Genomic DNA, 14484 nt, shown 5'->3' with positions numbered 1-14484 from the left:
GAGGGTTTGATTTCATATTTATTTGTATTAAAAAAGCAAAAAGGCATATATAAATCAATTAACTGGGTACAGAAGCTGAGATAATCTTCACATCATCAACGGGTCGATCTTGCCCTTTGGTTTCCACCAGTCCAATCCGGTTGAGCACTCCTATTCCCTGGTGTACCCTTCCAAAAATGCTGTGCTTTCCATCTAGCCACTGGGTGGGTCGGAGTGTGAGGAAAAACTGGCTTCCATTGGAGTCTGGTCCAGCATTGGCCATTGCGATTATACCAGCACCTAAGAAGAAACACAAGACAGTCCAATCTTTCATCAACATTTAACATATTATAGCAGTGAAGAAAGATGCAACTTTTCACACCTCTCGCCCTGTCATACAGCGAAAGTCGACCTGCTTTTCTTGCACACATTAAATAAGAATTGTCCGAATGGGGTGACAAGCACTGACAGTAGAGCCAATTTTCCTGCCATAATTCTTTAAGCGTGACATGTGCACAACTAACTGAAGGAAGACACTAAGCAGCAAATTGAAGCACAGTTTAGGTAATACAAAATGATATTATCCCTAATCGCTCTTATCCAGTTATCTTTTGACTGACTGAAATTTGTGACCGGCTTATCCTCATAATGTCTAGATAGGTATTTGTTACTTTGTGAGTAGGTGGTGAATTAGAACAAATAAAAATATACATTGTAATATCCAGGTGTCAGTATTTAGCAACGCAGTGTCAACACAGTGTCAAACTGTCAAAATAATACATGATGCCTCACCAACCCATCTATATATCTGTCAAACTCAAACTGCCGAAATAATACATGATGTCTCACCAACCCATCACTAATGTTTGTGTGTACATATACACGTATATATATATATATATATATATATATATATATATATATATATATATATATATATATATATATATATATGTATATATACGCATGTATGTGTGTGTGTGTATGTGTATATATATATATATATATATATATATATATATATATATATATATATATATATATATATATATATATATATATATATATATATATATATATATATATATATATATATACATACATACATACATACATATACATACACACATGCGTATATATACATATATATACACGTGTATATATACACACAAACATTAGTGATGGGTTGGTGAGACGTATTATTTCGGCAGTTTGAGTTTGACACTGCGTTGCTGAATACTGACACCTGGTGGACTTAAAATATATTGAGCACCCCTTACCTAGTGTATCCAAAACCATCATTTACGTTTGCATTCACATTTTCCTGTTCCGTATATGTAATGTAATTAAAAATGCTCTTTGATATTTGAGACACAGTTGATGAATTACTAAGTGAACATCTGTCATAATGTCAAAACCTAAGTGTAAGTGCTGTTAATAACAGTGACAATGAAGTCGTTTAAAAGATTTTTATTCAAAAAATGAGTTTCTCCAGTGTCTTGTAATTGAGTCTATTTCGGTTCTTTGTGTGTGTGCGCCTGTGCCTGTGCGCGTGCGCCTGTGCCTGTGCGCGTGCGCCTGTGCGCGTGCGCCTGTGCGCGTGCGATTTAAAAAAGTTCGGGGCTTGTATTTTTTTTTTTACACTTTTACTGCAAATAAATATCGGCTCCACATATCAGGTCTCGGGCCTCCTCTAACTACTAATAATTGCAGTGGCGGGCCGTCAGGGCCTTCAAGGCCTTCTCTGCTGGCCTAAGAAATATCAGAATCATATATTATATTTTCTCCATCAATACTTCATGAATAAATAATTCCAAATTGTCTGTTAGCTTCCTTTCATTGCTTTTCCCCCTGGTTGCGCTGCTTCCAGATGTGTTTTATAGCCATAAAACAGTTTTTGAGGGTTGGATTATTTCGTTGAAGGCGCTACGAGAAAATGCACGAACTGCCACTGAATAATTGGTATTGGTCAATCACTATTGCCAACACTACTCATTAATGAATTGCGTTTCCATTTTACCACAGAATTTCAAAGCGAAACAAAAAAACTACTTACCAGTAAATTTAAGTTCTGGATGGAGTTCATCTTCAAACTGTTTCCCATAAATACAGGCACCTCCCCGACCTAGAAAATACATGACAATATACCATAGGTGACCTCGCGATAAAATGATCTTGGATGAAATAATCTACATTAATTGAATATTTGAAGTATAGAAATGGACCAACCTGTCCCAGTTGGGTCACCACCCTGCACCATAAAGTTCTGTATTATCCGATGGAACTTAGTATTGTTGTAGTAGCCTCTTCTAGCCAACTCAGCGAAGTTCTTGCAGGTTTTAGGTGCATGTCCCCAGTAGAGTTCCAACACAATTGTCCCCATCCTATAAAACAACGTAATGTATTTTAGCATTTTAGGCTTAAAATAGCCTTGTATTGAGAAATCGACGAGTGAGGCGTATCATGTTTGAATAAAAACATACGTGGTCTCCATTGTTACAGTAGGAGGTTGCCATGTGTCCGGAGGTATGCCTGACATTATATTATAATGTTTATTAAAACAAATTACCAAACAATTTTATCCACACTCAAATAATAATGCCCTCGTTCAAACGGGGTTCAATGTGTTTCTGCTTCCGGTTTAACACGTCATTTCCGCCACACGCCGAAAGCAAGCATGGGTTGCTGCTGCCCTCTACTGGAGAAAAGGATCAACAGGGAATATCCTCTGAAGCTGGATCAAAATGTTAAAAGTTTTGCCCTTAACCCTTTGTAAGGCACCAATTTAACTCACTGTTCGCCATTTCCAAACATCCCCTTCCATTCTTGCCCAGCCTCTCCCAATCAAAACGGATTGGACGTCTAGCGCCGTCAATGGCACGTAAAGACGATAATTCTAGACAGTCTTCCTAGGATTATTTAAATGGACATCTATCATTGTCAATAGAATCCAATGAGTTAAATACTATGAAAATTTGTGCTTTGGACGCAAAACCAAATACTAGTATTTTTATTTATTTTAATTGTGTTTATTATTTCATTTATTTTATGAACCGCTTATCCTCACTAGGGTTGCGGGGGATGCTGGAGCCTACCCCAGCTAACTATGAGGATTAGACGGGGGGCACCCTGAATCGATGCTAACCACTCAAGTCATCTGTATTAATGTAGTTATTACTTAATACAAATGTCTTATATATTCATAAATCGTGGTATGCAAAGAAATGCATGATAATTAACACAAATATTATTATAATTTAGGCCAAGTGACGCCTACATAGATACAATAGACCAGGGGTCGGGAACCTTTGTGACGAAGAGAGCCATAAACATTTCATATTTTCAAACATTATTCATTGAGAGCCATACTCAGAATTTATAAGTAAACATACATGAAAATGTGTGCATTTATTAATAATTTCACCACTTTGTAAGTAAGAAAAAAAGTCTGAATTCCTTTGAGAACATTCTTTTACTGTTGCTAATCAATAAGTATCAATGAGAGTATGCATGCAGAAGAGTATAATGAAGAAAAATTATGATTAAAAAGGCCCTAGAGATAGTGTCGGTGCCACAGTGACGGCGTGACGCTCCAATTGGTGCGTTCGGGACTTAGGTCTCTCACCAGCGGTTCCCATATTTTACCACACGGGTTAGCGGAGAGCCATATATACACCCATCAAAAGAGCCACACATGGCTCCTGAGCCATAGCTCCCCTGCCCCTGCAATAGACATTACATTTTGAGTCAGGTCAGTGACCTATCCGACCAAAAAAATGATATGGGCCAGGGCTTTATCAGTTTAAAAAAGTAATCTTTTCAATTACCCAAAAAGTCACCGGCCCCATAAAAGGATAACTTTTTTTCATCTCTCTTTTTTTTGTTTACACTGACTACAACAGAGGAATTTAACAGTGTTCGAATGTAATTGTATTATACAGTGGCATTGATCTGGAATGCACAGAACCAAACTGAAATTTTATAAGTATATTCATTCATTCATTTTCTGAACCGCTTTATCCTCACTGGGATCATGGGGGGTGCTGGAGCCTATACCAGCTGACTTCAAGCCACAGGCGGGGCACACCCTGAATCAGTGGCCAGCCAATCGCAGTGCATGAGGAAACGGACAACCATTCACTCTCATACTCATACCTAGGGGCAATTTAGAGTGTCCAATCAGCCTTCCATGTATGATTTTTGAATGTGGGAGGAAACCAGAGTACCCGGAGAAAACCCACACAGGCCCAGGGAGAACATGCAAACTTCACACAGGTGGACCAACCTGGATTTAAACTCAAGACCCCAGAGCTGTGAGGCTGACGTGCTCAAACCGCTCAAGCCACCGTTACAAGTATATTTGGAATGTATATTGTAAATATACATTGTATATAATTTTCTCATCCGGGAATAAGAATTCACAATGTATACCAATAAATACACTAGGCTGCTATATGTAGTAAGTTTAAGGAGTGTTTTTAACAGAAATGTATTACTTATAGGAACTTTTGCTTTCAAATTGAATGACATCGCAATAATGACACACACAAAAATTACGTTTTTTTAATCTACAGCACTGTTTTGCCTAGTTCTACTTTTCCCTAAGACAGATGTAGCCACTGCAGTTCTAGTGCGCTTGAGCTGTCATGTGACTAATTAGATGAGAACGTCTAATCCAATAAGGCCAGGAGCAGCATACTGAACCTGAAGCCAGATCAAGATATTTTTGTGTGGCAGCACCACGTAAGAAAGAGTAAATCAAAGAGGTGAGTTTTACATCTTTTTCTCTACTAAATAGAAACTTGTTGTCATACGGTTCTGTACTATGATTCTGTCTCGTATACTATATAGTACTATGTAGCAGGGGTAGCGAACAAGTTAGACACAAAGATCCAACATTTTTAACTGTGACATTCAAAGAGCCTCACCTTACATCATAGGAGCATAAATAAATCCAATCTGCAAAATTATTTTTTAAATACAGTGGTACCTCGACATACGAGTGCCCCGACATACGAGCAATTTGAGATACGAGTATAATTTTGGGCAAATATTTATCTTGAGATACGAGACAAATTTTGATATACAACCATACAGTAGACGCGAAAGGCTGCTCATAAGAACATCATGGGCACTGTTTCTCTCCCCCTAACTCCCTTGTGTAATGTCTCTACGAGCACTGGGCGGAGCGTTGTATTTTTTCAGTGTTTTTTTTCCCCGTTAGTCAGTGCAGAATGGCGGAGGAGCTTGCTCGATAATACGAGCGGAGTATATACTACTTCTCGTTGGCAAGTGGTTATGCGTTAGCCTATTGTGAGGACATTTGTGTGCATCATTTTCGGAATTTTTGAAGGGAATACAAAAGCAAACAACCCTTGATAGGTTGCATCTGAAAGTCAGGGTGGAGGCGGGGCAAATAGAGCCAACCGGGGAGACGAAAGGTATCAAAATTTGAAACAAAATGAGAATTAAGTTTAGTGTAAGGTTAGATTAAATTTATTTTTGAGTGTGTCTGCATCGTAAAGTTCAATTAAATTTGTTTATGTTATGTGTGCGTTTCTGTGCAAAAAGTCTCCCCCTCTCACAAATAAAAATGTTTTTCCAATCCAATATCCTGTTTTGTGTGTTTTTTCAGAGGGTAGGAACGAATGAATTTGTGTTGAGTTCATTTCTATGGGAAACGTTCGTTTGAGTTATGAGTAAATCAACATACGAGCTCAGTCCCGGAACGAATTAAGGTCATATCTTGAGATACCACTGTATAATTTATTATTTGTTTTTAATGAGCCCTGAAATGAGTGTGTTTTAAGAGAGAATAAAAATAAGACAAACATTAAACGAGATAAAGCCGCATTCATTTTGGCCAGGAGCCGCATGTTCGCCACCCCTGGTATGTCGTTAATGCATTTGTCAAGAGAAAAAAATGTATCTCGTTTGTCTCTACTGTCCAAAAGTGCTCCATCATGTCCATTCTTAAAATTCACGCCCGAGAGATCTTTGACTCCCGTGGGAACCCCACTGTGGAGGTCGACCTCTACACTGGCAATGGTAAAGTGACTGAAAAGTGTGAGTTTGGTTGTGTTTTATTTCTTTGTAACCCCTTTCTGTCTCATTCTTTTAAGGCCTGTTCAGGGCAGCTGTACCCAGTGGTGCATCGACTGGAATATACGAAGCCTTGGAGCTGCGTGATAATGACAAATCACGGTACCTCGGGAAAGGTGTGTGTGTTTTAGGCCTATTCTGTAAAAAGAAGGGGTGGGGTGGATCTTTAAACTAATATCACAGAGACAGGATTTGACTTTTGGACGCATTTATTGAGATCAACGTAGAATCAGTGTTTAGCAGCTATATGACATTGAGAAAGGGGCTTACAGTGTGGGTTGGGAATTCATTTTCCACTAACGAACTCATTGGTTGCTAATGGAAGGGCTAATAGTAAATAAACATTGATAGGTTTAGGTCTTCTGCTTAAAATGTTTGGTTACACTTTATTTGAATACTTGACTGTTATCAATATCAATGAATGCTTATGACAGAGAGTTTATGCCTCTTTCATCAGAGGCATTCAAATGAAGTCTTACACAATGTTGGAAGTAAGATTTTAAGGCAATTTTAAGGGTGCGGCTTATACGCGGGGGCGGCTTATATGCGAAAAAATACGGTATATTATGCCTATCTCGGTAGTTTTTTTTTCTGCATCGACTTCACTCCATATTTCTCTAATACATTTGTTTTTATTTATTGGATTTATACTATTCTTTTTGTACTTGCTTCAGATGTTTAATGAATGAATTTGCTCAATATGGGATTAAATTTCAAAAAAATACTTTAATTTAAAATACTCTCTATCCAGAGATGTTTCTAAAGAGTCAAGGAATTTAAACTAACTATGAGGCAGATGGTATAACCACCACACCATTCATTCATTTTCTGAACCATTTATCCTCACAAGGATCATGGGGGTGTTGGAGCCAATCCCAGCCAACTACTAGGACCAAGCGGGGCACACCACAAAATGGTGGTCAGCCAATCCCACTAAAGAAATTATCTCTCATTATTGTGGCATTGAACAAAATGAAATTATTTTAGTAACACTGAACTGAAACAGGGGAGGTTAAATTTGATTTTTACTTCAGACATTGAGGCAAAACTTGAATCTTTTTTAAATACAAAAAACACAACGCACAAATGTTCGGGCAGGGGTGTCAGACTCGGGTTGGTTCGCGGGCCGCTTTAATGTCAACTTGATTTCACGTGGGCCGGACCATTTTAGACATAATATTTAGATTTTTTTTTATAAATGGATTAAAAGAACCGGATTAAAAGCCCTGAATATTCAGTTTTTTATAGATCTAAAACAATGTATATTTTAGCTTTTTTAATATATTTTTAGATTTTACAAAATGATTTTTGAACTGAAAACACAGAAAAAAGCAATGGAGAAATTGCAATGATTGATTTAAAAGGGGGAAAATCAGGAAATTTAATATACATCTATACTCTTCATTTTAATTTGATCCTAAAACAGAAAGTCGGCACTCATAATTTACTTTCCCGGGCCACACAAAATGATGCGACGGGCCAGATTTGGCCCCCGGGCCGCCACTTTGACACATGTGAGTTAGGGGAATGCGGAGTAAGTGAAGCACAAAATGTGCATATGCTCGTTTTAGCTAGAAATTTTGTACTAAAGGTTAGGGAATTCGAACAAGTCTGTATAGTTGACAAATCATAATTCAATGAATGTCATTTTAAACGATTATGCATACATATAGTTTTTTATATTAATAGTATTAGTTGCTAAGATTTGCTATTCATCTTCTTGGCCCAGGTGTCTCACAGGCAGTGGAGCACATAAACTCAGCCATTGGGCCTGCACTTATTCAGCAAGTAAGAAATCATTGTTGGTATAATTATTTCTTTGCCAAATTTCTCGTAATCATCACACGCACATGTCATTGATGTATTCTTCACTCCTATCCAGAATGTATCTGTGGTCGAGCAGGAGAGAATCGATCGCTTCATGATTGACATGGATGGCACAGAGAACAAATGTAGTTACATTGGTTGCAATTATTATTATTATTAAATGAGGTTTTAATTGAATTAGATTAGAGTAGTATGTAACATAAGTCTATGGTAATGTATAGTATATATGCAGAATTCCAATTCACATAAAGGCTTCCTTGTTTACTGTCAGACTTTTGATTTGCTTGTATATTGTGGACTGCTCCTTCTGTCAAACAGCCAAATTTGGCGCCAACGCCATTCTTGGTGTGTCGCTGGCCGTTTGCAAGGCAGGTGCTGCAGAGAAAGGCGTTCCTCTATATCGTCACATTGCTGACCTTGCAGGAAACCCCAAAGTCATCTTGCCTGTGCCGGTGAGACTTTGTACTCCACCTCTTAATCTTCCCGCGATATTGTTACCGTATGGATGAATTGTAGAATATGTATGTTTATCTACTTTTGAAGTGTGTGCTTCCCAGTTCATTCATATGTATGCGACGTCCATTACGCCACCTTATGCCGCCATTTCCCTGTATAGTGTCTATGACGGTTATAGTAAGGAATTTATGTTATCGATTTTTCATTTTTTACCTTGTCGAATAGTTGAGAATGACTTCTTGAATTTGTAAAAAGAAAGATAACACATTGTCATGACTGCATACTGAATGGGTGTAATTGCACATTATGTTTTTTTGTTCTAATGTGTTGATAATAGATCAGTAAAGTTGGATTGAGGAAGCAATAATCGAATACCGATATACATCCAGTCAAAACTAGTTGCGACATCTTCAATTTGCGATCGTTAATGGAGTGTAAATTAAATGTTTAAATTGTTAAAACAATCCTTTTTTTCTTATCTGAACATTTTAACATGTCACAGATAAACACACCAGTATATACAGTACGTTAATTGTACTGTACCAGATGCAATATAGTAAATGACAATGGTAATGGTAACCTCAGTCTCAGTCTGCAGAAGGTCCCCACCTTGTGGACTTCCTGTGTGTGGCTCCAGTTTTTTTTATCTAGGTCTACAATGTCTTGTGTGTCTTGTGTCTGTCTTGCTCCTGCAACCAAGAAACTTTCCGAATACGGGATGAAATAAGGTTCTAATCTAATCTAAAGGTTTAGCCTCCCTCAGTATTATACTGGCATGGATAGATACATTTTCCATATTTGTGCATCAGATAAACAATTATAGAATAAGTCATGGACAAATGAAGTGAATTTGGCCCATCTGATGGTGTCTTGTGGCACAATGGATGTCTACTATATAATTCTAATTCTTCTAATAGATACTAAAGTTTCCTCTGCTCCATCAGGCCTTCAATGTGATCAATGGTGGCTCCCATGCAGGTAACAAGCTTGCCATGCAGGAGTTCATGATCCTTCCAGTTGGCGCGAGCACCTTCAAAGATGCTATGCGCATTGGAGCTGAGGTTTACCACAATCTCAAAAATGTCATTAAGAAGAAGTATGGCCAGGATGCCACCAATGTAGGTGATGAAGGTGGCTTTGCTCCAAACATCTTGGAGAACCAGGAAGGTAACCACATTGATTCGATGTTACATGCTGCCTCTTAATTCATTTTTTTTTAACATTACGTTTGAATCCATTATTTGACACCACAGCACTGGAGCTGATAAAGGAAGCCATAGCCAAAGCAGGATACACAGACAAGGTGGTGATTGGCATGGACGTGGCAGCCTCTGAGTTTTACCGTGAAGGAAAATATGACCTGGACTTCAAGTCTCCCGACAATCCGTCTCGCTATATCACTCCTGAAGAGCTGGCTGACCTCTACAAGAGCTTTGTGAAGGATTATCCAGGTCACCTCCTCTTAACACTTTGGTTATATGCCATCAAAAGCACACATGTTTGATAGAGAAGTAATATGATTATAAGGTTTTGCTTTATCTAAAAATGCATGGTACAGAAAATGAATGATTGAATGGTATTTTAGAAAGTACCGGTGCTGATATTGGTAATAACTAATGATGTGATATTTCATCAAAAACGATAAATAAGTGGAGCAAAATTGAGAAATTGCTTAGTTTTTTAACTTATTTGATGTTAAAGTAGCACAACGATAATGTTGAGAAAATTACAGTCAAAGATATAACATTACAATGTAGTACTTTGTATGTATATTTTATATTGTATTCTTTAACTCGTTTAAAACAGTAGTGTTAAAACTACAGGCAGTAAGACAGATATGGCCTCAGTAACACTCAACAGTCTTGCAATATTCATTCATTCATTTGTCGCTGGGGGTGCTGGAGCCTATCCCAGCCGACTCTGGTGGCCACCCGATTGCAGGGCACAAGGAGACAAACAACCATTCATGCTCACACACATAACTAGGGGCAATTTAGAGTGTCCAACCAGCCTACCATGCATGTTTTTGTAATGTGGGAGGAAACCGGAGTGCCCGGAGGAAACCCACGCAGGCCCGGGGAGAACATGCAAACTCCACACAGGTGGGCTGACCTGGATTTGAACCCAGGACCCTAGAGCTGTGAGGCTCACCCGTCCGGCCGCCTTAGTCTTACAATATTATTATAACGAAAACAATTTGTAAAGTGCATTGTACAAATCTATACACAGTAGCATATCATAAATGAATTTATACATAATGATTAAAGCGATATTAATATTATTAAACATGGAATTGAATTTAAAAAAATATGATTATTCAATTACTAAACACATTTTATTTTTTAACTCCTCCTTCATTTAGAAATGACATTTTGAAGGTATTGTACAAATGTGGTTCTTGAGTTAAACAGTTTTTCCGCATGGTGTAGTTAAAATTTCACCAATGATCTCTATAATTAGCTAATTAAACCTCTAAGACTTTATTATACTTAGCAAGATATTAGAAAAGTAAAGTCTTATTTTCCCAAAAAGTCAAAATGTTCTCTAATTCCTGAATGACCAAGAAACCAATGTCCCATCACTTGTGAGCTCTTTTTAGAAAGGACCACAGACAATTTCTGTGCTACTTGGTGGTCACCATGTTAGGTGATCCTGACAATACCGTTCAATTCAAGAACCTTTTTCCAACCAGTGGTATCCATTGAGGACCCATTTGACCAGGACGACTGGATGGCTTGGAGCAACTTCACCGCCAGCACCGACATCCAGGTTGTTGGAGACGATCTCACAGTGACCAATCCAACTCGCATTTGCAAGGCTGTAGAGGAGAAGGCCTGCAACTGTTTGCTGCTTAAAGTCAACCAGATTGGCACCGTAACCGAATCTATGCAAGCGTGAGTTGATGTTGTATTAGCTCATTGGGTAGCAATCTATTATGTTTGTGATGCTTTAGACCACATTTTCTGGAGGGAATAAATCTTCTCATCCCTGTCTTCCAGGTGCAAGATGGCCCAAGAAAACGGCTGGGGAGTCATGGTGAGCCATCGTTCAGGAGAAACTGAGGACACCTTTATCGCAGACTTGGTTGTCGGGCTTTGCACTGGACAGGTAGCGACGCCGATTTCAGTGATTTTTTTATATAATATATACACATTTAAGAGAAAAATTGATAGCCATACATCACAAACTTCATATGCACCCTCAGATCAAGACTGGAGCGCCCTGTCGCTCTGAGCGATTGGCCAAATACAATCAGATTCTCAGGTGAGTCATTCTCCCATTTTATTTGCTATCTCACGTCATTCTTAGTATGATGGGGCTGACTTTGGACTCAAGGCAAAGTACACCCTGGACTGGTCGTCGGTAAAATAATTACTGAATTTAGATCTTCACTAGCTTACGGTCACAATGATGGATATTTCAGAGTTATTAAAAAAACTGAAATGCCTGAGATGCTAGGGTTGCTTGGTTTTATGCTGTTTCCCCCTGCTATCCTGTCTGAGTGATTGGCCATTGTGTTCAGCTGACGTTTCTTCGCCCCTGGTGTATTCCCTGCTTGCTCCCTCGTGTGTTTCCCAGGTGTTCCTAATTGTCTCGTCAACCCATGTCAGTCTATTTAAACCCCACTGATTGTTATGTCGCTCGTCAGATTGTCTGCTTTTGTTTGTCCATGCCATGTTTCTACGTTACATTGATCCCTGTTCCATATGCCTCGTTCCTCGTATCTCCCCTTGTCAGGTTTGGTTATGTGATTTGATTTGTAAGTCTTTGTTATTTTCTAAGATCCTGCTTAAGTTATTAAAGTTTTGGTTTGAGCACCATCTCCCTCATCCTCGCCTGCTTCCCTGCGACTGGGTCCTAATTCCTTGTTATCTCGCCATGACATCTTGCTAAAGATGTAACATGAGATAACCCACTAAAGCATTTGGGGTCGACCAGTCACTCATACGGTATTTCATAGCATAATGCCCCGCATAAAAGCATACATTTTAAATAAAATCAGCTTTGCATTTGTTATTATTAAATTTGAATATGTAAGTAACTCCAGTGTTTATACTTTTAAATGATCGTTTTGATAACACTCCTCACTTTCCTATTAGAGATGAGCTATTTTTAAAACGGACCAACGGGCTACTTATGGTGTCCTTGAGGGCTATACTTGGTCCTCATGGCACCAGGGTTAAAACCACTTAGCTGGAGCGCTCTTCTCAGCTGTTATATAGAACAGTTGTTCTTGGAATTTTTACATCAAGGTTCTAACTCGAAAAAAAATTCTTTTCTCAAGTATCACTATATTGACTAACATTAAAAATACAATTATGTATTGGGCCTTGTGAGATTTGTCTGATTATATTCCCTCATCTCATTTTCTGAACCGCTTTATCCTCACTAGGTCGTGGGGGTGCTGGAGCCTATCCCAGCTGACTTTGGGCCCCCGGGGGGACACCCTGAATGGGTGGCCAGCCAATCGCAAGGCACAAGGAGACAAATTACCATTCATGCTCACACTCATACTTAGGGGCAATTTAGAGTGTCCAATCAGCCTACCATGAATGCCTTTGGAATGTGGGAGGAAACCACAGTACCCTGAGAAAACCCACACAGGCCCAGGGAGAACATACAAACCCCACACAGGTGGACCGACCCGGATTTGAACCCAGATCTCCCACTGTGAGGCCGAAGCTCTAACCACTCTCGCCACTCGGCCACCCAGATTATATTCCTCACAATCATATTTATGATGGTAAACTAGTGTAAAATTATACATAGTTTCAATATGAACATTCTGGCTAAATAAAGGGGGTTGTTAACTCAGATAAAAATGTATTGCAGATCAAAGGGTACAAAGCCTATGTATGAACTATAATGGTTTAACCCCGTTTTAAAAGGTGTGAATCCTTTTGCGTATAACTTTGTATATATTTGATTTAGTTTATTTATTTGATAAATGGCTTAAGGGAAAATTCAGTGTTCGCATTGTTGCCCACCACTCAGAAAAGCATTTATGTTATATAATGCCTCATGCAGTCTTGCATTACACAACAAAGAACTAAACGGAACGTGAGTAATAGATAGAAGAGCAATTTCAGAATGGTAGGACAGCTCAAGGCAAATTTGTGTTTTGCTTGCTCTGTCTCTGGGTCAAAGGCACATTGGCAGTGTTCAGAAAAAAGGAATTCTATTTCTCCATCAAGTTTTGAATTCGAGTGTGTGTGTTTACACTGAAGCCTTCTGGGTGCAAAATGAATTAATTTGTGTTGAGCCACGGAATCAATCCTAGTTGTGAATAAGCACTAGTGTGAATACATTTTTTGTGTTACGTGAAATTATTAATTGGATTATGTGTTTGTACATATGTTTGGGTAAATTCATAAATTTGATCATAGTATACAGTGTTGATTTTTGGTAGATCTGTGTCTGTAGCTAACTTGAAGTATTTGTTTATTTGCTTTATAGAATTGAAGAAGACCTTGGAGATGAAGCTACTTTTGCCGGGAAAAACTTCAGACGGCCATTGGCTTAGTAACTTCACACCCAAATAAACTCACATAAAAATAGGAATTATGATAAATCTAGTTGAAGGGCTGAAGACAAAGATGCATGCTCTTTAAATCTGAAGTGAAATAAGGTTAATATTTCGTCATAGATACTTTTTATAAATTATTTATGAAAAGCCTATGGTTGATTATCGACCCAATAAACTGATAGGATATCGTGTGTGTGCATTTTTTAATGTTTTTTTTTCTGTGTTCACTTTATTTTTATTCATTTGTCACACATGATGATTAATTTAACTGAATTGTGTGACCGGACGTTTGGTCGCTGGACGTTTGGTCGCCGGACGTTTGGTTGCCCAGACGTTTGGTCGCCGGACGTTTGGTCGCCGGACGTTTGGTCGCCCGGGTGAATATAATTTTGAGAGCTGGTTTCAACAGTAGATATTTAGATATTAAACTCTCTCTCATGAATATAATTTTGAGAGCTGGTTTCCAACAGTAAACTCTCTGTCATGTTGTCAAACGTCCGGCGACCAAACGTCCGGCAACCAAACGTCCGGGCGACCAAACGTCCGGGCGACCAAACGTCCGGGCGACCAAACGTCCGGGCGACCAAACGTCC

General features: G+C 38.7%; 2 protein-coding genes across 2 annotated transcripts; one reads left to right on the top strand and one right to left on the bottom strand.

The window, feature by feature from the left end:
* ppil1 (peptidylprolyl isomerase (cyclophilin)-like 1) lies at window positions 1-2627 on the bottom strand. Its single transcript, XM_077603121.1, has 4 exons — window positions 2463-2627; window positions 2209-2363; window positions 2036-2104; window positions 1-279 (listed from the first exon to the last, which is right to left on the bottom strand). The coding sequence occupies exons 1-4, from the start codon at window positions 2516-2518 to the stop codon at window positions 59-61; spliced, it is 501 nt and encodes a 166-aa protein (XP_077459247.1). The 5' UTR covers window positions 2519-2627; the 3' UTR covers window positions 1-58.
* A 2026-nt stretch (window positions 2628-4653) lies between these two features.
* On the top strand, window positions 4654-14082 carry eno1b (enolase 1b, (alpha)). The gene is made up of 12 exons (XM_077603630.1): window positions 4654-4745; window positions 5934-6027; window positions 6102-6197; window positions 7811-7869; window positions 7964-8033; window positions 8227-8360; window positions 9309-9531; window positions 9618-9815; window positions 11057-11258; window positions 11364-11472; window positions 11570-11628; window positions 13822-14082. Exons 2-12 carry the CDS (start codon window positions 5943-5945, stop codon window positions 13886-13888), a joined length of 1302 nt encoding a protein of 433 aa, XP_077459756.1. The 5' UTR covers window positions 4654-4745; window positions 5934-5942; the 3' UTR covers window positions 13889-14082.
* Window positions 14083-14484: the final 402 nt, after the last annotated feature.

This window comes from Stigmatopora argus, chromosome 6 (assembly GCF_051989625.1).
Source record: "Stigmatopora argus isolate UIUO_Sarg chromosome 6, RoL_Sarg_1.0, whole genome shotgun sequence".
Classification (NCBI taxonomy): domain Eukaryota; kingdom Metazoa; phylum Chordata; class Actinopteri; order Syngnathiformes; family Syngnathidae; genus Stigmatopora; species Stigmatopora argus.
This window is presented reverse-complemented; position numbering and strand designations above follow the sequence as displayed.

Bases quoted from the DNA above. Each gene is read 5' to 3' on its own strand.
- ppil1 (XM_077603121.1), bottom strand. From the start codon at position 2,518: ATGTCAGGCATACCTCCGGACACATGGCAACCTCCTACTGTAACAATG. The intron at 2,364-2,462 runs GTATGTTTTTAT...GTTGTTTTATAG, and splicing joins ACTGTAACAATGGAGACCAC to GATGGGGACAATTGTGTTGG. The intron at 2,105-2,208 runs GTTGGTCCATTT...TGTATTTTCTAG, and splicing joins TGGTGACCCAACTGGGACAG to GTCGGGGAGGTGCCTGTATT.
- eno1b (XM_077603630.1), top strand. From the start codon at position 5,943: ATGTCCATTCTTAAAATTCACGCCCGAGAGATCTTTGACTCCCGTGGG. The intron at 9,532-9,617 runs GTAACCACATTG...TTGACACCACAG, and splicing joins CATCTTGGAGAACCAGGAAG to CACTGGAGCTGATAAAGGAA. The intron at 11,629-13,821 runs GTGAGTCATTCT...TTTGCTTTATAG, and splicing joins AAATACAATCAGATTCTCAG to AATTGAAGAAGACCTTGGAG.